General features: G+C 37.2%; 1 protein-coding gene across 3 annotated transcripts in view; it reads left to right on the top strand.

The window, feature by feature from the left end:
• The window catches only part of COBL (cordon-bleu WH2 repeat protein), a 156314-nt gene that overhangs the window by 62531 nt on the left and 70907 nt on the right, over nt 1-22876 (top strand). For all 3 annotated transcript variants that reach the window (XM_059469673.1, XM_059469667.1, XM_059469690.1), the window contains one exon: nt 21046-21240. In XM_059469673.1, the coding sequence (XP_059325656.1) occupies nt 21046-21240 (195 nt within the window). The remainder of the gene's footprint in view (nt 1-21045; nt 21241-22876) is intronic.

The raw sequence follows: 22876 nt of genomic DNA, 5'->3' as shown, positions 1-22876 counted from the left end.
GGATTGTGGGCAAAATGTCATCCAGTAGAGGATTCCTCTTTTGTGGGTACCTTGGGTCTGCTCTCTAGTACTGTTTTGGGTCATCTTGAAAGGATTTTGGTTTTGCTGTGTGGGAACCAAAGGCAGTTTCAGTTTTATTTCTGAAAGAAAAATACCTTGCCATGGCTTTTGGTACAGTACCAGGAATTACATTGACTGGATCAAGAAAATTTTTCTTGCCTATAGAGAAATAGTTAATTTGTGAAGTACTACCAAGGTAAAGGCATGAATTTTCATATGCCCAGTTTAAATCCTTTTCTCACTATTATGGGGTTGGGGTACCTACCATACTGAATTGTAGAAAAGAAAAGTTAATGATTCTATTCTGGAGTTGATTTGCTTCTTTGTTTAAACTGGGCAATATGAAGAAATGGAATAAAAGTATAAGAAATAATAGATGCTTAGTTGTTTATTCAAGCACAAGTTATATTCCTTTTTTAATCACCAAACCATTCTCAGTGGCATATTTATCTAATTATTATTTGAATTATTAATGACTCTAAAAATACTATCAGTTGTTGATGAAGAAGCAAATTTTCAAAGTCAAGATGGCAAAGTCAACATTTATGCTTGAGGTGAAGGGACACTTTTTCACAGTATCAGCAAAAGTAAAGGTGAAAAGAATTTGATATCCTAGAGAGGGAGTAAAGAAATGTACAAAATTTTGTCCATGAAAATTCTCAAAGTGCAGCAGTTCATTACACCACACACCAGTGCAGGACACAAAATCCAACCCCTGTATTGTAAATGAAGCAGAAATCCTTTCCCTTAATCTGGGAAGAAAAACAAATCAGTTTTGTGCTAAGCAGATCAGTTTTATATCCAGGCTGACTTTTCACAACACAAATGCTATTGAAATACACAACATCAGGTAAAGCAGTTGGAAGCTGCAGCACAGCTAAGTGTATGCAGCTTTGCCTGTGCCGAAGGCAGACTGTCAGAGCTCGAGTTCAGGGCAGCGGGAAAAAAAAGGAACTTGAGTTCTCTCTGCCGCTTGGTGTCACTGTCCTCATATAAACAGTTGATCAAGATAAAACACGGTATTGGAACATGGTACTAAAATTAGCCGGTTTTATTTTTGGGGCCTTCGTGTTTTCATAAATCAAGAGTGAAAAAACACGTCCCAAGTGCTGAACGATGTGTAGCTCTGATGTGGACTTTGTTTATGTAATATATCAGCTTGGGAACAAATGTTTAGAAGTACAGCCAGGAACACTTATCTGAGGTTTTGAAACTTCAGCACAAAGTCTTATCACACGGGGTTTCTCTAGTTCAAACAGGGCTGCAGCAGTGCAATGGAGGATCTTCATGAGCACTTCATCAGCCCCATTTTAAAAATAACTAGTTTTCAGTGTATTTCAGAATGTAAGTTTTACCCATTATGGAATCAATTAATTAAATAAAGCAAATAGTCCGGTAGTTCTCTGCTTGATGAGTCTGTCATGCGATGATTATATAAGTTCATATGCAAAACTACAAGAGGAAAAGAAACATGTAATTTAAAATACCAAAGCTATCAGATATTTTGAAGATATGTGTGGGGGATTTTTGGTTTGTTTTTATTTCATAAAACAAATATACCTGAATAATTGCAAGATTGTTCTCCAGAAAGTTCTGTTCTGTTCTCGAGAAGAAAATCATCAAGAATTTTGCTACATTAATAATCCTGTCAATCACTTCTTTAAGTGGTAGCAGCAACTCTTTTCCATATAAGGGCTTTAAAAATATTTATGATTTACCTTTTCAGAGCCGTGTACTCTAGCTGTAACTTCTATGCCCTCTTTGATGGCAGGAGTTACACCATTCATGGTACACTTTGTCAGTTCAGAATGGGTGAAAAGAGAATCGGATACAGTCAGGTGAATGTTATTTCTCTTCAACCATGTCAGGTCCCAGGTGATCAGGTAATATCTTTTCCTGTCAGGGATTTCATGTCACACAGGCAGGTACTGTTCAGGGCAATAGGAATGAGATTACTGGCCATGTCATCTAGGTGGAAGTTAACAGCCATCCGCTTGTAATATTTCCTTGTGTTTGGCAATCGCCTTTGCTTTAAATTCCTGGTTTCATGTTCTCCCTTCTTGGTCTCCTGACAACACTTAGAGTGGGTTTATTTCTTGTTAGTAGGGACAAATCCTGGGATACTTATGTTGCATTTTGTAGAGTTAAAGCTGTTTTTGCTCTGTCCAGGATATAGGTTGTGATCTGCCCTTGAAGCAATGTTTGATAGTGTAATTTTGTTTGCAAAGTATGAAACTCAACAAACTGAGTATGGAAAGTTGTCTAAATGCTGCAGCAGTCAGGGCTGTTAGCCCCGGTCTTTTGTTAAAGGGTGCCTGTAAGCTGGTAGGTAGATGCCAGAGGATGACACTAGGGAAGATACAGTTATAAATATTTTCATTTGTGCAGCTGTTGACATGATTAGAAGCAAAAGAGATCTAATAAATACCGTATATCTCAGCATAAGGTTCACCATCACAGTAGAGTTAGTTTTATTTTGATAACCTGTGATACACTGTGGGGAAAAAAAAAGAAAAACTCATTACTGTTAACTTGCCTTGGTAAGAAAAAAGGTTTACCCAAGGCTTAAGCTGGCATTGAGAGAATTTCAATAGTAAGGATGCCAATGACGAACTTGAGTTCTCCTTATCTACTGATGGACAGGAAGCAATATGCGTTATATATAGTAAGAGAAATTAAACTTGAATACAAGAGGGAGAAAAATTTGCATGGAAATTTCACTGGGAGCACGCAATTAAAATTACTTGAAATCCTTATCATCCCCTAATCTACAAAACATGCAAAAATGCCTAGAGGATGAGCTACATGTACTTTATTCTGTCTCAGAGCAGAGTTATAGATTAGGCAGATCATGAAGGTGCCTTTCAGCCAGGCTATGGCTGCAGGAGAGATGCAGATGTACCCACCTCCTTTTGTGGTGTGCACTTACAGGATATTAACTGTCTTCACTCCTGTGAATCATAGATGGTCTTGCATATTATAGTATCTTTAGGTTTTTTCTTACAGTATGTGTGATAGCAGAAGGCAGGACCTTGAAACAGTGGCTGCCTGCCACCACCACACTTCAAGTTTTTCCTCCACAATGTGGTGTTACTAGACATCTTCAAAGAAAAGATCCTTGGAGTTAGTGTAAAAAAAGTCATCTCAGAACCAGCCAAACTACTCTGGCTAAAAAAAATAAAAAAAAAAAAAATAGCCCGAGGCAGACACCTGGAATGGAAAGTCTCAGATCCATGGCTAAAGCATGGTGAAGTTACAAGCTATTAAAAACAGTATCTGGTGAAGAGACATGTCAGCTGACCCCTGTTCTGTCTGTGCTGCTCAGCTGGTATTTGCCAACTTCATGCATTCAAAAATCACTTGTCAGCTCTTGTCCTCACCACACAAAAGTGGCTTAAGATAATGAGATTTGAAAAGAAATCATTAAGGGTGGACTTCCCTCCATTTGACTTCTGAGTGTTAAGTTTGTAGAAGTTGGATTTAAACTTCTTTTTGTGACCATGAAGGTTTTTTATTTTTTAAATAAAATATTATCAGGTAGTCAGTGGTTACCAGAACCTGTGTGTTTATTTCAAAATGCGTGGTTCAGAGTTAAATCTTTACAACTCTTGATGTTCATGTTGCTTTTAAAAAGATAGGTCATAATCTTCAGGTCCTGCAGTGGTTTTAGCTGGAGGTTTTGAAGGAAATATTGTCAAGAAGCATTCTGATATGAACAGAGAAATGGACTAAGTCAAACCAAAAGGACTTGAGTAGTGTTATATCTACAAAAGGAATTGGCAACAGCTATGCCTGGCAGTGCCTGTTTTAAATACCTGACAGTGTGGGTGTCTGGACCCTGAATCTCAGCAGCTGAGAGTCAGATTTCCCAAGTTTTGAATCCACTAAAATCTTCACAGCAAGAGTTGCTTGTTAAACTCTGCCCATCTGTGTCTGTTACCTGCCTCTGCTCAAGATTCAAATCTCAAATCAGCTGTTAGATTCAGGTATTTAAAGCTTTTACTCTAGAGCATTACCTCCTACCACTGTTTTCCAAAATGTTGAGTGACCTAAGTTCTCTTTTTTGCCTTTAAAGATATCAGCACCAGGGAATTATTTCCTCCTTTGCAAAAAAGAAAACCAAACTGCTTGCTGGGCTGGAGACTGCCTGGAACAAAGCTGTGAGGTATTCTTGATGTGGGAAGCATCCTTTTGTAAAAATACCCAAATATTCAGTGACTCAGAGAGCAAGAGCAAGCTTAACTATTCAGACCAGTAATGAACCAACTTAAGTGCAGTGGCAGCTCTGGCTTCCAGTGCCAGAGACGTTTTTCTGTGTTTTATGCTAAGCAGATGTTACATCCAGCAAGTAAGTAGTCACTAAAGCTAGAACTGGAGGAGCCAAATGGCTTCCTGCCCAGATGAATGCCCTGATCTCAGTCTCTTTTTAGCTAAACTCATGTTCATGTCCTTGAGCAGAGAGTAGTTTTGCTCTCCTCACAAGAGGGGAAAGTTTGTAATTTCTCACCTAAACAATGGTTTTGGACCTGGATTTACCATACTCTTACTGAATCATCAAACTTGTGGCAGGGGTTTGGAGTCAAGAGGTAAATACCATTGCTGCCTTTTCAGGCAGTTTCATTTTTGTGAAGCCCAGTTGCTTAGTTGTGCTTTAAACATATCTATTGGATCAGGCCCCTTGGCTGACAAAGAAGGAGATTTGTACATTTTATGGATCCTGTTGGAACTTAGGCAGGAGGTTAGAAGCATGGTTTCTCCACACTTTATATGCTCAGCATGCCCAGAAGCAGAATTCAGGCACCAAAAGGGAAGCGAGCACATCAGGGGGATATGTGTCAGGCTTATTGATGGGAAAGCACAAACCATTGTGATTTAGGGAGGCATAATCTAACAGGAGCATGCTAAGTTAGGCTTGTGTGTGGCAATTCCAGACCTGGGCTGTATGGCATCATTCTCTGCACGGTGATGTACCCAGCCAGTCTGGCGTAAGTTGGCTCAGATATCTCCCTGGGATGTTTAATTAAGACCTGGTGACACACCCTTAACCACCCAAATCCTTTTATGTCTGATTCATCTTTTGTTACTGATTTCACTGAAAAGTTCTGAAGTTAACTCATAAAAAAAAAAAAAAGGTAGAATAAAGCAGCAGCTAATAAGACCAATGGCTTTTAATTTGCATTAATAAAAGCACATTAAATAATACCCAAAGACAAACTCAAAATTCCACTTGAGATTTTTCTAGTGACATGTCAACCACTCAGGCTTTGCTTTCTTGGTAATTAATATTACCAGAACCCCTTAATAGTCTGTAATAGCCTTGTAATTCACATTTGGTCATAACACATTCAGCATATTGTTCTTAGTGGCAAGCATGCAGTGGTCTGGAAAATACCACCTTTAAACAAAAGTTTATACCAGGATCAGGCTTTTCACAATTGGAATTTCTTGTCAGGTTTTCCAGTGGTAACTACTGTAGTGAAAGGATTTGTGTGTGTTTATGCCAGTGCCCTTTACTAGATGAAATCAGAAACAACTAATAGTATGTCATTGATTCCATATTTCTAATATACAATGGAAATTTTTTTAGGCAGTAAAACCTGTTTTGTAGTGGCATAATCTGAATCCCATGTAAACATAGATTCATTATATTAGTCTAAAATATCCTATTAGCATATGTAGATTTTAGATACAGCAAAAATTTTCAGCACCAGTTAAGGTATAATTTCTTTTCTTTTGCAAACAATTTCTGAGGCATGAGCGCTAATAGGATTTGGTTTCTTTCCAGCCTTTTCTGTGGACAGTGAAGACTCGATTTCATTAAAAGTAGTGGCATACAATAACATTTCTTTTAATTAGATGATCTCATGATTTCCACACATATTTGTTCTGTGCATTATTGTTAGTTGGCAAAACTGAGCTGCTTGCTAGCGTGTGAAACCATATGTCTCAATAACATCTCATGGCAGGTAAGGGAGGATTTGTAAAACACTTGCTGACAGGACACAATGCATTTTACTTTGATGGGGAAGTTTTCCTAAGTCAACTTTATGGCTTAGTTCTCTCATGCAAAGTCAGACCTACATAACACTTAGTGGCTCTTACAGGTCTTCCTTTAACTCAGAGTTGTCTGTATGAAGCAAAGACTGTGAAGCACTGAATGTGCTTCTCTGTGTGCTTTGCACTTGTTCATCACTACAAAAAGAGATCATCTAACACCTGTAGCCTGTTTTGTATTCTTTCTTCTTTTCTTCCTTTATTTAATAGACAACTGTTACATTAGGTCTTTTAAGTCTTTTACATGCAGTTGCAATGCTGTTCCTCCCCTTGGAGCTTAGCAGAAAGGACTACAAATAATTTCAGCCATTGAAATGTTTCAAGAATATAATACTTCATTTGAATTCTAAGAAACATATTGGGATGAGAACTGAAGCAGAGCGAGTGTGGCAAATAGTGATCAATCTTTTTAAAGACTTTTCAACATTATGAAGTAGTCAGTTCATCTTTCTTGAATATTTTTTTCAATGTCATTTGCACTTTTAAGCAGATTTAAAAACACTTGGGCAAACTAAGGAAAATATTTCTGATTTTGTAGGTGGTCAGCTGGAAGGGCAGAAGAGAAAGAAGATCAAGGCAGGTAGCAAGACATAGCCCTACAGAAGTCTTAAATAGGAAATTAGCTGTAGGCATTGGCCCCACTGACTTTTTCGGTGCCATCCCAAGCATCTGTTGAGGTGTTTTGCTGGTTCAGAATCTCAGTGACCTGCTGTGAGCCAGGTGTGACCAGTGTGTAGGTTATAAATTGTGTAGGTAGTCTCTGAAGTACACTGACACAGTGAGATGGAGAGATTGGCAGTAGATTTATGTTGTTAGTGTGAAATTCCCCACACCCCCTTCTCTGATGGCAGCATTTTTTTTCTTTCCATCCCAGCAAATGCTCAGATATCATCTTGACTTCAGTCTCCCCCAGTTTCAGTGCAGAGATGGTGTGATTTCATTGACTCTAAATGGAGCTTGTTCTGATTTACAGCTGTTTGCACAGGACAAGAGTCAGGCCAGTAAATGGACTGTGGAGGTTTGCCTTGTAAAAACCTAATGGCAATGGATTTGACAGAAGGGGGGAGGGAAGAAGAAACATTTAAGACTATTTATTAATCAAGAATTCCAGCAGGGAGGCTTTTCTTGCTTGATTCTGGCAAATGTACAGATGAGAGATATTGTGCAGAGGCTGTTTCTGCACAAGCAGAGAAAGCCCTTCAGATGTAAACATTTGAGCAGCTGGCATGGGAGATTAGTGCACCAGCAGTGGGAGGGGGATAATAGTGGATAGTGGTGCTGTCTACATTTAACAAATGATAAACAAGGTCCTTGTTCTAGTTTAAGGGCTACAGGTCAGAAAGACGATATCAACTAAAAATACTGGCAGTTGTACAAGTCAGACAAAGTTGTTAACTAGTATTTAATTAAAAGCAACTTGCCTATCCAAAGTTCTGATACCTTCTTCCCCCCTCATCCAAAAGTGGGGGGGGGGGGGGGGGGAAGGGAGCTGGGAAAATATATCCTATGCAACTTCTTTGAGTTAGGAAGAAAAAAAAACACTTTATCCTCTGTCTATGAAAAGGCAATACTTTGGGACTTCTTAATGATTTTTGTTTTGATTGTGAACTTAATGGATTGTTCTACTTTTAATTTCCTGTGGCTGAAAATTACATCAAAGAAAGAATCATGCTAAGAGTGAAAGTAGAGGTCTTTTAGCTTTTTAGACATGTTCATATGTTGTTCAATATGTGTTTTGGTTTTTTAAACCCCTGCCAATTATTTAGAGAACTAATTATATATCAGTGTAGGGTATGTGATCATGCATTGGGTTCTCTGGGTTTTGGTTTTCAATCTGTTTTGATCATGCTTTAAAAAAAAATCCTTGCTATTTGTTGGGATCCAGTTCATATGTGTTTTGTTGAAGGTCCTTTACTTGCTTCATTTCTTTAACAGAAGAGTTTGAAGTATGGCTATCTGGAGCCAAATTTTATGTGTAAAAAATCAGAGCTATGCTTTCTTACCTGGCATTGTTATGATTTTCATTGAGCTTGAAAGTACACTGAAGAAACAATTTTCTGGAGAAATGACAGTGGCAGCATAATTTAGAGTATTACTACTTTCTTTTGGCATCATACAGTTATATTGACCTTGGGAGACTCGATGCAGAACTCACTAGAGCCAATAGAAAAATTCCTGCTGGTTTTAACTGGCTTTGGACTATGTCCTTTATGAGTTGCTAGTCATTATCTACACTAGTCCATTTTAGAATCATTCCTTCTTGTCCTACTTCAGGTTTGCAAAAGTCTTCTGACACTTTCACTGTAATCTCTTAAAATGTAAGACCTTCATTGCTTTTTGATGGACAGGTGGCACAGATAAACCCCTTGAAGTTGCCTAATTTATAGAGAGTTTTCTCACTGGGGAAGGAGAAAACCCCAAAGTAAACATGTTAAGTCTTGTAGAAGATGAATTGCAAACAGTGGCAAAGGAAGGGAGTGGCTTTCACCAACCAATAATTTGTTGCAAAAGCAGGTTTTTCTTTGTTATCTGAAGCAGTGTGTACCCACAAGTGAATTCCCAGCACTGGTTGCCCTATTTAGGCTGTAGTTGTGCCAGCTGAGGTCCAAGTGTCAGTATATGTTGTATCTATTTCCATGGGTTTTTAACTTCTGTAGTTAGTCAGTTAAATTTGGGACTGTGCTTGAAAAGTTTCTGCCAAAACTGAACAGTGGAGGGTTCCCTCCAGTGAACTGTAGTACACCATTCTGTGAAAATACATAGATTGGAGAGGTGTGATTTTTTTAGTACTTCACACTAAATTCACAAAGAAACAAGGCTATACGCAGTAGGAAAATTACTTTCTTGGGAATAATAAACATTGACAAGTCAAGCTCTGGCTTCCTAAGGACATATCACTTCTTTTGTTGTTTTTTTTTTTTTTGACTTGGAGAAACCTTGCAGGCTTGCAAAGGAAGATAAAATTATGATTTTTTATATATGTATACACAAAGTGGGAAAAGAGTGAAGTAGCCTGGTCTCCAACACATCTGTACTTCCATTCCCTTTGTGGTATTATCCTATAATATTGCTTCACATTTATTTAGAAGATGGAGTGATCTAGACAAAGAGTTGAAAGAATAGCAAAAAATGCTCACAATAGGAAAAGACTTAAAGACCAATGGTATTAAAATAGTGTTCAAGCATTACTTTAAAGCAAATTCAAAGGGAGGGTCTTCTTCTTTATTCTTAGCCTGTTCCTCTGAACCAAATTAATGAATTTGCATGATTTTTGCCAGCATGATCAGGGTACTGATTTTTCTCTGAAGAGGATAGTCTTTGGAGCATTCTTCAAGATGGAGAGGAAGCTTGGATTTGAATTTCATGGTCCTGGAAGATTCAAATCCTGAAATGATTTCACTTGACTTCTTCAAAGTAGAAACATAGGTATTTTTCCATCCAAATTGATCACCTCCTTTGATGAGACAAATTTAATTTCTGCAGGTATCAATCTGTAAGTGTTATCAAACAGAAGGTGGCTGTGTACCATACCTGGATGTGCTCTATCCATTGTCCACCAGGAGGGTGTTGTCTTTAAACCTTCTCCCCACCCCTGTACTCTAACATGGTGTCCTCCTGACTCCTTCACTTCTGACCACTGATGCTGATCTGGGACTAAATATTCAACTGTTATAATTCAAAGTGGTTTGTTGCCATCAGTTCCTGACCATCAAGCTGTAAGCGTGATGTGAGTTTGTCTTTTGATTTTGTCTTCGGCAGAAAGCTGTCATACCTTGTTAAAGGGTTGGTCTGCTCCAGTGCTGTATTTTGCAGTCAGAAGTTTTCATGAAACTCCTGAAAAGTGTAAAAGATGCAGAGAGCTAGGGAGCTTGCTTAGGCCAGCCCTTTGGGCTTCAGGATCAGCATATTTTACTCAGTGTGTAGAAGGTATATGTGCATTGAGGCACAAACATGGGTGCAGATATCAGGAAGAGCAACCCAAAGTGATAAGCTGTGTGCATACATCCCTGTGTTTGCGTGCAGATCCGTGTATGTGTGCACAGAGGTTATGTACATGCACACCTGCACATCCAAACTTCTGAAAGAGCTAATTGAAACTATAAAGTTCCTGGCTGCAGACTTCTGATTCATTGTTGCTAGAATCTTCTTAGTGACTCTGTAATTAGGATTTGTTTTAAGATTTGCACTAATTTTAGAGTTCAAAAGCTTATTTGTTCTTCTAATTTAGGTTTTAAAGTCTTCAGAGGTTATATTGTTTTTCAGTAATATCTTTGGCAGTGTTTTATCATTACAAAGTGTAAAGTTTCCTTTTTGAAAATTTGCTTTGACATTTGGATGATTGTCTCCCTCTAGCTAACCAGCTACAGTCACCACATGCTTCAAAGGGAAAAGTTGTTGCAGGAATGCATTGTAAGTTAGTAAAGTATTTGTGTCAGAGTTGGATTATAAGGACTGGAGCTGGATGCCAGATCCCTGAGCTTGAATAGATCAGAGCTTTGACTTCAGAGAAGTTCTGCAGATTGTGATGAAAATTTGCCTTTGAATCTCAGTAGATTTTCTTCATTCATCCACAGCTATAATAAGTAGAGATTTTTCAGAGGCCAATAGTCATATGTGTCAGAAGATACTGAAAGTTTTGAGGATTGATCATTCATGTTTCATTCTTCCAACAACACTTTCATTAAAATGTGGAGAAAACACTTTCTAATTCAAATGGAATAAACATACTTTCAGTAAAACACAGAAATTATTTTTCCAAAACCAAATAAATCCACACCCAGAAAGCTCATGCCAGGAACTATTCCATTCATAATTCTGGTCACCATAAAAATTGACTATGCAGACATTAAGGCAGATATTTTTAAATATTATGTTTTATGTAGAGTTTCCATCTTCTCCTCCAGCATAAATTGGCATATCTACAATGAAAATATATTGAAGATTATCAAGTCTAGTAGTTTAATAGTTTCTATATGTTAAAAGAATTTGCAGAGAATACCTTCTTCTGCAATAGTTTTTAAATATTTTGAATTCAGGAGGACATATATTGCAGATGTAGCAACTCCTGTCTTCCATGAACCAAAAACATTGGCTGATTGATTTAAAAGAATTAGTAATTCTAGAAAAAATCAATTCATATTAGAATGATGAATTAATTTTGCTCAAGACTTTTGATTCATTTTTTGTTATTTATGATTGATGAATGCTTAACACCAGTGGAAAAATGTTTTTTTTTTTCTGTTGTCAGTCTTTGAACTTTTGAACTCCCTGTTTCCTGAAGTCTGTTGCCAGACCGTTAGTAAAGACAGATTTTGATTTTTGGCTTGGTTGTTCAACACTATTGGATTGAGCTAATCTATTTTCATGTAGTGCAAAAGTGTAAGTGAAAGGAGAAACCAACTTTTTCAAGCTTGCAAAAATGTGGATTTGTCCATCCTCAGTCTTCCAAGAGTGCTCTCACTCTATCTGCTAATGCCCTTCCAAGGCAAAGTGTAAATAGCCTCTTTTCTAATGTTCTTCCTTGTTTTGCTTCCAGCTTAATATTTTCCTATCATCTTCTTTCTGTATTGGGATTGAACTGAATTTTGGAGTCCATGTGGATTTTCCTCTGTAATTCTTTCTTCAGGTTTCTTTAAAACATGTTTTTCTATTTGGATCTCTCATTGGCTTTTGGACCTTTTTTAGTAGGTTTCAAAATGTTTCTTTCATTATTTTTTTCCATTCTGCTTCATTTCCATGTTTTACTGTGTATCAAATCCCTACCACGGAAATATTTAGCACACATTCACAAATCTCTCTATGTCAATCCTCTTCTCCTTCAGAGCTAAATTTGTTCTGGTCTGAGTTTTGTTGGACTTTTCTCCCACTGCCTTCATGACAAGCAAATGTGGACATCACCATTTTTCTGGGCCAGTATGTGGACAGTCATGGAGTTTTCTTACAAAACATGATTTCTCTACTGCACAGCCTCCTTAGTTCATTGTTCCTTCTCCAGGATGTAAGGCGGTACTTTTATTGTCACTTTCACTGCACTCTTCTGCTTTTTGCAGTGTTCCTCTCCTTTTCCAGACTTTCATGTCTAAATTTCTTCAAGGACTTAGCTTCTTGTCAAATCTCATGAACATGTTCACTTCATTTTTTGCCACAATTACTGTTTTTGTTCCTATTTTCACTTCATGTGTTCTCTTCTACTTCTTTCATGTCTGCTTTTATTCCACTTGGACAAATAGCCAAAACAGACTTGTAATGTTTTCCACATTTTTTCTTATTTCCTTTTCTGATTCACCAATTCTTTTATAATTCCCTGCACATCTCTCATTACAAGCACGTAGCTATCAAAAAAAAAAGGCTATAGAAAGAAAAGAGTAGCTGAATTTACTGACTCTCTGTCTTTTGTTGGATATTCCTTTCTGAGACTCTTTTGAAATTATTATTTCTTCCCCTAGTGGCTTTACGTACTGGTTTTTTGGCAGTTATGAAAAATCTATTTTCAAAATACAGTGATTTTTTTATAGGCTGATATATTTTGAGAGTGCATTATTACAAAAAGTGTTGCACTTCTGGAAAATAAGTTTTTACCAGTCTAGCCAGAAAGATGTAAATCAGCCCTAGGAGGGTGCATTTTAGATGTCAATTGATTCTGGTACTTTCCCAAAATTATATTAAAGGAAAGAGGGAAAAGAAAAAAGAGAACATTCCATCAAATGAGACACAAACTTGTCCATGCACTTCTGAAAGTCAAGATGAATCATTTTACGCTTGTACAGAATGCAAACAAACCTTACCCTATGCATCTGGTGGCATCCCAGACTGTCACCTGCAGTTCAGCTTGATTTTGGAATTCACTTCAAATTGTGCCTGCTGCCTGCACTCCCTACCTCCCACCTGAGTGATGGGTAGCAATATTTCCTTTAAACTGCCAAGGAGCATAGGAGCATTTGATCCCAAAATGTTTTCCATGCCATGTTAATGATGGCTTTTTCTCACTAGGGTTTACATTTACAAAACAAAAGCAAAAGTATTTGCGTTTTAGGGTTTTTTAAAATACATCTGGCATCTAGAAAGTTAAAAAAGAACCCAGATACTTTGTGTGCTGTCACTCAGCCTGATGGTCTCAGCTGCAGAGCACCATAAGAGCATAAAGGAGGTTGGCACTTTTTGGAAGCTTGTGCACCTATATTCATGTTTTCTCTGAACATGTATGGCCCTATAGAATGACTTTTTAAGGGACTGGACACACATGTGCTGGAGCCTGTTTCATGGATGTCACTGGATTTGTACCAATGTTGCAGTATCTCTCAATAGTTTGGTGTCTCATCATCTTTAGCTGCATTTTTGTAAATTGAGAATCTGGAGAGTAGTGGAATATTAAGTGTAAAGCATATCAGTTTGTGTGTTGTTCAGCTGAGGTTTGCTGTTTTGGACATACCGTTCCTTGCTTTGCTGATCACATTTGTTCAGAAAAGATTGTTTAGCAGTCTAAGTTTCTTTCATTTGTGTCTAAGTATCTTCAGATTTTAGCAAAATAATTTTTTGCTCCTTCACAGAACCCACAGTAATAGAAATCAATTATACATTACAAAGATTTGTAGAAAGTGTATATTAACTACATAGAGTTGAGAGTGACTTGTCAATGGTAACAGCTCTGAATCAAAGAAATTGTGTTTCTCTTCTTTCTAACAAGTTCCTGAGCTGTGATTCACAAGGTGCACAGGATAGAAGCTTGGTGGTTACAGCAACGAGTTCAGTGTCCAGACTGATAGGAGAGGACATAAAGGATTTATATGTGTGTGCCTTCCAAACATCCATTTATACAATTGGATCTTTCCACTAGTACCAGGCAGCATTCTGCCTGCTCCCACCTTCTGAATTGTGGAGATGTGGCTACCCTCTTCTGTCAAGGAAAGATTATTTTTTTTCTTGTTGTTGGGATGCTACTTTAAAAAAAAAAAAAAAAAGAATTTGTTTGAAACACGCTGTCACTTACAGAAGAGATAATACAAAGGCAAAAATTTAAATCAAGTTAGCTTGTCTTCCCTTTTTTTCATCTATTGCTGCAGTAGAAAAAAATTATTATGTCCATTTCTCTTGATACTGATTGACTTCTTCAGATTGACATGAATGAATTTGGGTAGCAGTAATAGACATAGGCTTTATTAAGCATGAAAGGTATTCTGACTTGAGAAAATCTGAAAAGTAAAACAGGAAACAGGACAAATTATTTGGAGAAAATACATTTAATTTTATATCACAGAAGTGATTGAAAAGCTTTGATTCTCAAAGCATTGAGGAATTCTTGAAGCGCTGATCTGTCATAAAATTTTGAAAAAATATAACTGACTTGACAACCTCTGAGTTGCTTGATTAATACCGATTTTTGAATTCCTAGACTTGTATTCCACTACTTTATATGTGCCATGGTACTTTAGTTTTGAAGAACTCAGATTAAATTTGTGATCTCAAACTGGCAGAATACTGAGGGAGGTGATAGTAGTGGGTGATACTGCATCTGCTTCTTTATATTTGCAAGAGTTTACAGACTCGTTTACATTTAGCTGGAATTCATGTATTCCTAATCCATGTTTTCTGATCTCCTAATAATTTGAGTAAAATGTTTATATTCCTCAACTTCTAAATATAGTATTTGACAGCTCATTAAAAAAAACCAATCAACTTACCTGTGGGTTTTGCTGTATTCATTCAGTATCCATGTGATTTTCAAATGGAAACCGAGTTTTGAATATTGCTTCACTTCTTCTATATGTACAAGGCACAAGAAGTATAACAAAAACTAAAGAAGGTTCTTGGAAGCTCTCTCTGGTTGTGCACCATTGTTGTCCTCAGTGCAGTGGAAGGGGCCAGAGTTAATACCCATACTTGTTCCCTACTGAGAAATTCACGGTGTATCTAAGTCCCTTGTTGTGTTTTGGAAAACTTTTTTCCCGGAGGCTTCCATTTTTCTAGTTCCTTTCCTTGGGTTTTTGTTTCTTCAGCTTTTCTACTGGATAAGAAGTTGGACACGTCAGGAGTGTCAAAGTGAACATAAATCAGTTGGACCTGGAAACAAAAGTTGTACTCTTAGTTGTGGAGGCACTTTCCATCACATGAGCTAACCTAGGTGAAGACAAGAAGTAATCAGATAAGCTTCTAGGAAGGGAAGTTATGGTTATGGTACAAGGAAAATAATAATGGCAAAGGCAAGAAGAAAAACAGCATAATTGCAGATGGTGTGGACCTGGCTAGCTACCTCCACAGTGACATATAGGTAGATTGGTCACTTTAGCACTGAGACACAAAATGGATGATTTTGTATGGGAGGTGGCTGCATTGCACCTGGCCCTGCTAGGATGTCTGATCTGAAAACTCTGTATTAAAACTAGAGGAATGTGGTCGGCCACACTGAGGGAGAGCTGGCAGGGGCACAGGAGACAGAATGTTCTCAGACATCTCTGGTTCTGGTTGTGTAAGTTCTGGTGCCTACCAAATGGGCCCTGACCACAAGATCTGGAACTGCTGTCTAGATGCTCTGATAGACTCATACAAGTGTAAGGTAGCACTAGTTGTACAGACTTCAAAGTATAACTCAAAACTTTTACAGTAAGAACTTGAGAGCCTACTTGCCAGGCATATAAAATCAACACAGTGCAGCCTGGGTAAAAAAACTGTTGTGGGATGAAATAGTTGCTTCTCTTTTATTATTGTGGTGTGTGACCAGATAATTTCCTACCAATAGCAAGATAATAAAGCAGCATAAAGTAAATTGCATAAAAATATAAAAATGCTTTTTATTTTTTCAGTTCAGAACAGGAAAAGGTTAACTTTTTTTCCTTCTGACTGCAGACTGTTAGCACAAGGGAGTGCTTCAGGGAGTACAAAAAAACAAACTATATTCAGTGTGGCTGGTTAGAAAGGAAAACCTGAGTAGTCATATTTTTTTTGTTTTGTTTTGTTGGGTTTTTTAAACTGTGTCTCCCAACAATGTCACGACTGTAGTATAATGCTTTAGTTTTGAAGCAGGATCTTGGATTAATTCAGTTTCTGTATTGTTAATTTTAGAGCAAATTTAGTGTAATATCAGTGTCATGTCATGGAAAGCAGCTTCTAAGTTCACTTTGTGCAGTAGGTCTGTCTGGCACTTTATATGGCCAGTTGTAATCAGTTGTGGTGTCATTCAGCTAATCAATAAAGGTTTGTATTAATGGAGTTTAAATATCTAACAGGCATAAATATTCTTGCTGTCACTGAATAGATGAATTTGTTTGCCTGCTGTAAATCTTACCTTTCATATTTACCCATAATATACTTGCAAAAAACTATATCCTTTATGATACTTTTATTTTTTGTCTCTTTTGGAAAAAATAAAACCCTTACTTTTTGCTAATACAACTGGCACTTTGAGTGCATAAAAACAGCTCAATTGATTACTACTGATTTAAAAACTTCTGAGAAGGAAGTTGCATAACAAGACTGGGAGCTCAAATATGTGAGTTTTGGCAAAGAGCTGCGGAAGAAAGGCTTGTCTGTAGCAACCTTGCAAGAAAAGAACTTGACATTTTGAAAAATTTTTATTGAGCAGTGTGGACAGGGAACAGGAAGTCAAATCACTCTCACAGGCAGTCTGCAGCCTCTTCCTTGCTGACCTTTAAATGCCACTTAGTGTCATCAGAAAGACAAGGAAATGCTAATAACAGGGCTTGGGGTAAGAAAGTTATGTATAAGGGACATACTTTAAAAACAATCATAAGCTGATTTCCATTTTTATACACATCTGCTTTTGTAAAGCTGAATTCTCACAGCACTACAGTTATATTTTTAATAGATTACACTTACCTTTATTTATGTGTGACTTCAAAATTTTCCAAGTATCCATAAGATACCAGAACTTCTGTTTATCTTGAAAAGGAGGTAGTTTGAAAAAGATAGTTTACAATTGCATTCTGGTTTGATGACCTTGGAACAGAGACTGGCCTCAGCTTTAGGCTCTCAATAGATCTTGTGTTGAGTTCAGCAGGTATGGGACTTTAGGAATCTTGTAGAAAACTGACTGCTTGGTGTCTTCTGAAACGAGAGTGGCATGCATACCTCACCAGAGTACTCTTAGCTTCATACTTCTGTGTTTTTAGCAGTCCTTATTTGCCCTGCAAAAATGTCTTTGATAGCTAAATTTCAAATAGAAGAACTAGTAGGAAAAAAATTTTAACATTAAATTGCTGAATCCCAAAGAAAACACTTGGTACACTAGAAAAGAACAGGACGTTCCTTGGGTTTCAGAAGTTTAATGAGAGGGGGAAAAAACATAGCTGGCAAGTTTAACATGAAATGGTGATGACACGTGATGGCACCATGGGTTGGTACAGCAGTTGTTTCTTGCCTCCTTCTGATATCTTTATGGAATTGAAATGGGCTCTAATCCATGGTTGTGCTTCAGTACACATTCCAAACCTATGCTCAGCTAGTGTCTAACCTGACTGCTGACCTGTGCTGGTCTATCTGGTTTTGTATTGGGTTTGCTTTAATTCGGGGGGAAAAAACAACCCCAAACCAAACTGTTTCTTTTTCTTTCTAGTTCACATTAATTAATTACTGTTTGAACTGGTAGCAAAGTGCTCCAACACTAGTGGCTTAACAAAGACTGTGATTTTGCAAGTTGAGACAGTTTTGAAAGCTCTTTATATAATTAGTTTCCATGGCTTTTCTCTTAATAATTGATTTTTTCTTTCTTCATTTTTTCTTTTTTTTTTTTCCTTATTAAGCACATGGATTCTGTGAACTGATTTGGAATCTAAGCAGAGTATTTGTGCTAACCTGTTTGTCAAATGAAATGGAGGATAAGGGCTGACTTTTCTTTAGCCAGCAACATTGGCTTCAATTCCTGAGCTTGGCTTTCCTCACTTACACTGCTGCAATTTGAGAAATTCAATTGATTCTTTGATAATAAATTAGAAAAACAAGAAATGAGAGATGGTTAGAGTATTTGGCATGTAGATATCATGTCCCTGAAATTTTGCTTGATTAATATTGTATGCTCTTAATAGTTGTCTTTGCCTTGCTGAACTGCCTAAAAAACAAACCTCCAAAATCCTGTGATTTGGAAAGGAACTGCATTGCATCTAACCCAAGGTAAAATATAAAAGCTGGGTTAGGTGTTGTCTCTTGGTATTAGTTTTAAAACAAAGGACAAGTCATACCATAATCAGTTGTGTCAGTGTTTTGTGTCCAGGGTTTTGTTTTTTCTCTTAAAGCTAATGAAAATGACTACACACATAGGAGAATTTGAAGGTCTGACTCCAGTTAGGCAAAGTTCTTGTTGCTGCATGAGAGGGCTTTCCAAACTAGTTCTAAACTGTCCTCATTCCGTTCCCCTAGAAGCTGTAGCAAGTTCTTGTTTTAGGGCAAGGGTATTTACATGAGCGTTCTTGAAATGCTTAGTAATGGAATAATGGGCTTGATGTAAAGGTTGGACTTGGAAAAGAAAAAATAGATGAACTTGCAAGGTTGGGGTTTTTTTCTATCATTCAAGTGTTTTTATTAAAAAGTACTTAGAGTTTCATGGAAGTATTACCTTTTTTCCCCCTGTATCTTCTGTTAGGAAATCCAAGCTTAAAAACAGGACAAAGCAGCTTTAACCTGTTTAGTTGTTCATCACTGTATTCCTTCTCAATGACCTGTAACTTGGAAAAGGATTCTGATAGCTCTTCAGCCACAAGATCTTGAAAGAAGATTGAATATTCATTTTAAACTGGTTACAGCCTATCATCTTATTAGCACTCAGTATTTTTAGTGCTAAGAGGGAGGTCTTGGGGTTTTTTAAATTATTTTCATACATCTTTGTCTAAAATTTCTCCACCATTTTATCGAGAAGGCTAAAGAATTAATAGAGTCAAAGCATACCTGCAGAACCCACTTTGAAATTGTTTTGTTCAGTTGTTTTGTAGATGTGTGAAAAGGGGAGACTCTATTTCCTTCCATGTACCTGTTGTTTCTGTAGGAGTAAACAAACTTTATTTGATAGGACCTTGTACAATATGCACTCATTGTGACTAAAAACTTTTAGCTTACAGATGTGGTCATTATTTTTTGCACTGCCCAAGGTACAGGGCCAAGACAAGGCCACTTCTCTATAAGTTTATACCTAATCTTTTAAACAATACCTTGTACTTTCAACCTTTTTTTCTTTCTTTCCTAGAAGGGTAAAGATGCTATTGATGCCACTCAATTCAGAGAAATTAGTGATAAAAAAGATGCAGCAAACACTGCTTTCAGTCAGAGAAGACTGGTATCATACTCCACTTGTGCTAAATACATTATTCCAAGATGAAGTGTGCTGTGCAGTGTGCAACATAAAAGTTAACAAAAGCATCTAGGTCAGTAATTCACATCACACACACAGTAAATGCAGGATAAGGCACAAATCTGTTTGCATCTCAGTTGCTTTCACAGGAATCTATGGAACATGGAACTTTCCCAGGAAGTAAAGGAGCCAGTATTATACATATTTTTGCAATGCTCTTTTTTTTAGCTCTTTATGCTTTATCAGTGCTTCCTCAATGGTCCCAAAACTAAGTGAATTATGTTTTTCATCTTGCTGTTTTTCATTTTTTACCTAAGCTTGCACTTGGCACTTTTGGAAAGAAATTATCTTTCTTTTTTTGAAAGTAATGGCATTTGGGGTGGCCTTTAAGTTTCCTGCCAGTATGTATTCTGTGGTTTTGGACAAAATTCCACCAGAGAGCTATATGTCCTTGATGGGAGAGTTTTGAAATTGTGGTAGCATGTTGTGTTGTGATAAGAACAGCATTATCAACCATGCTCATCAGCCTATGTTTCCAGAAGAGCTATTCAGCTCCAGGTCATGGTGAGGTGGTATCAGTGGTGATTCCACAGAAGATATTTCTGGGAACAAGTTACAGTCAAATAACTTAATTAAAAAGTAAAATCTTCAGTTTAATATAGAAGGTTCTCTTAATTAAAAAAAGGAGAAGGTGACTCAGATTTTGAGGGGGGGAAAAAGATCTTTTTGCAAGATTTTTATTAGTAGAGTAAAAAATAGGTATTGAATTTGAGAGTAAAGACTAAAGTTAAAATGCACATTTTGAAGGAATCCTAGTTCTAATCTTTTGTATTTGTAGATTTGCTACTATGTGAATGTATATGTTTCTGTTTGCATATTAATATAAAAATGTATTAAGATTCTGAAATCCATTAAACTTTTTCCAGTGATTTTATTAAGTTTTCAATGAGAACTAAAGTAATTTTTAACAGTAAGGAAATTCTGAATTTTCTGTTTCTCCTTTCATCTGGGCCTGTTAGAATCCAGAGTAGTGTCTGTCAGTAGGACTTCTTTTCACCAAGTTAAATGGTTGTTTGCAGTAAGTTGTAAGTGATTATGCGTGATTGTGCATATAAATTGGAAATAGTTTAATGGCAGCAGAATTTTTCTTATGTAAATCTGCAGAGAAGACTCAGGTGAATCAGGGAGATTGATAACAAAATAGACAAGCCTGAGACACTGACAGCATTTTATTAATACAGTGTTCTCATTTAAGAGTAAATCTTGCTTCCAGAAATGTGTAACACTTGTAAATTAAATGCAACTGCAAATTCATTTGGATAACTGTAATTATGAGTCTTGATATGAGCTTTAAATTTTAAATAGCAAGCAGCAGCAGTGTTCCCATCAATACTACTGTTAAACCGCAGTAGGTGCTTATCGTGCCTCCTGTCTTATTAATACTGCCTGTAAGCTTTGTTCCAGTTGACCTTTGGAAGTTTCCAAAAGTTAGAGTTTGCAATTCAGCAGGTTTGGCAGAGGAACATACATGATTATTCATATCATTGTTTAAACGGTAACCAGATGTGTCTTGTTTTTCTTCTTTCTTTCCCATTGTTTTTAAAGAGTGATGTTAATCCAAGATGTTAATCCATTTACAGGGTTTTTCCACAGCACCAAATTCCCCTTCGGTGAATTCTCGTTCCAGTAGCCTGGGTTCATCACTGTCCCTTGGTAACATCTCTGGAATGACAGCAAACCCAGAAGTGAAAAAGCGCAGAGCACCTCCTCCACCAGTTGCAACACCGGTATTGCCGAACGCGGAGGTGAGGGGACAAGAGAGGACAGCAGCACAGGTAACAGTGACACTGCTGGATGGGCTCCTTTGTTTGCTGTGCTGGGTACCATCCAACCATTCAGCAGTCCTAAAGCCATTCACAGGTATTTTGGTCGGCCGTTAGCTACAGCTGACCAAAACTCCCATCTTACAAGATAAAATTATCAAAGGTCTTAGTGTTTTGTACACATTTACTGAGCTCTCTTGAGACTGCCCCAAGCTTTCTGCCCTGTCAATAATCATTCTAAATCAGAAAATCTTTGTGAAGCAACATGCTGAGAGAAGGAGGATAAAGAAAAAGTAAGGCAGAAAAACTGAAAATTGTATAAGGTATCCTTACTGACTCCGGCGCAGTCCTGGAGAACAGGTGAAAGTTTCAACGAGTGACAAAAACCTTCAGCATACGGTTCTGTCCAGATACTTGTCAAGCTATCACCTGTATCCCTGTTTCCAGTGCTGCCATGGGATACCAGAATACCTACTCTGTTTTCTGAGTGACTGTGTGACCTTTTAAAGCAGTGCTCTGGTTTTGTTTTTATAAAAGGTCACTGTTCCACAGTACATTATTGAGAATTAAACAGAAATGGGGGGAAACCTTTCTGAGAACCTAAGTCTTTGAAAAGAATAGAGCTAAGGGAAGAAGACATTGCTCTTGCTTTTATAGTGACACTCAGGTGTGTTACTAAACCTGCACAAGTCTTCTAGTTTCACCAGCAACTAATAGTAGTCTAAATTGTGGTCTAAATGTAAACTGTAAAAATCAGCATGTAAAGTTATATATGCATGCCAAAGAATAGTGCAAGGAACCAATATCACCAAAGCTGTGTAATGAGCTCTTACCTGCTCAGGGCCTGTCACCTCTACAGCAGACTGATCTTTGGAAAGCAAACTGTTCTAGTACAAAATGGAGTCAGAAAGGAATCTTTGACTTCACTACAGAGGAAATAGGAGAGGAGCCTCAGTCTCACTCTCTTAATTATCTGCATTAAGGCATATGTTAAACACCTTTCTCAAGTGAAGCATACCGTAAAAAAGTTGATGCACACTCTTGGTCAAGGATTGTGGTTTTTTATTTTCCCATTCTTAGGTTATCTAAGTGTGATTGCTGGAACATAGTAGTGTTTCATCTTTCAAAATTGGGATAGATGCCTTGAAGTAGTACTTATTTATAGACATAGCTGAAGACAAATTACTGCATTTTTCTAGCAACACTTGTGAAAATTTTTTTCTTAAAATTTCCTTTTGAAATTCCTGTGTAAATATTTTTATGAGCTTTCTTGCATCCCCCAGAGTTAATGTGTTTAAGGTAAATAGATAATTTCATACAAAAATACTATGGCATTTTGACTCCTAAGTTTATACTAGTATGGTAATCACAGACTACATTATTCTGCCATTCTCTTTGGTTGATCTCCTTGCAGTATGGCATTGAGATTCTAAATTGGGATGTACAATTACACTGCAAATCTAAACTCTTTTTAAACATACTAACATTTCTATTTTCAGCATTAGGTTAAATAGGTTACAATGCTGGTTTTCTGAAGCCAAGGGTAGAAAAGTCTGTGGTTTATTTTTTGCAAGTAGTATACAGTACAGTATCAACTTCAAATTCTCTTAGTCTGAAGGAAAAGTTATGAGAAGAAGGGAAGAAGATG

This window comes from Ammospiza nelsoni, chromosome 1 (genome assembly GCF_027579445.1).
Source record: "Ammospiza nelsoni isolate bAmmNel1 chromosome 1, bAmmNel1.pri, whole genome shotgun sequence".
In the NCBI taxonomy this organism is placed as follows: Eukaryota; Metazoa; Chordata; class Aves; order Passeriformes; family Passerellidae; genus Ammospiza; species Ammospiza nelsoni.
Note: the sequence above shows the minus strand (reverse complement) of the source record. Positions and strands in the feature narration are given on the sequence as shown.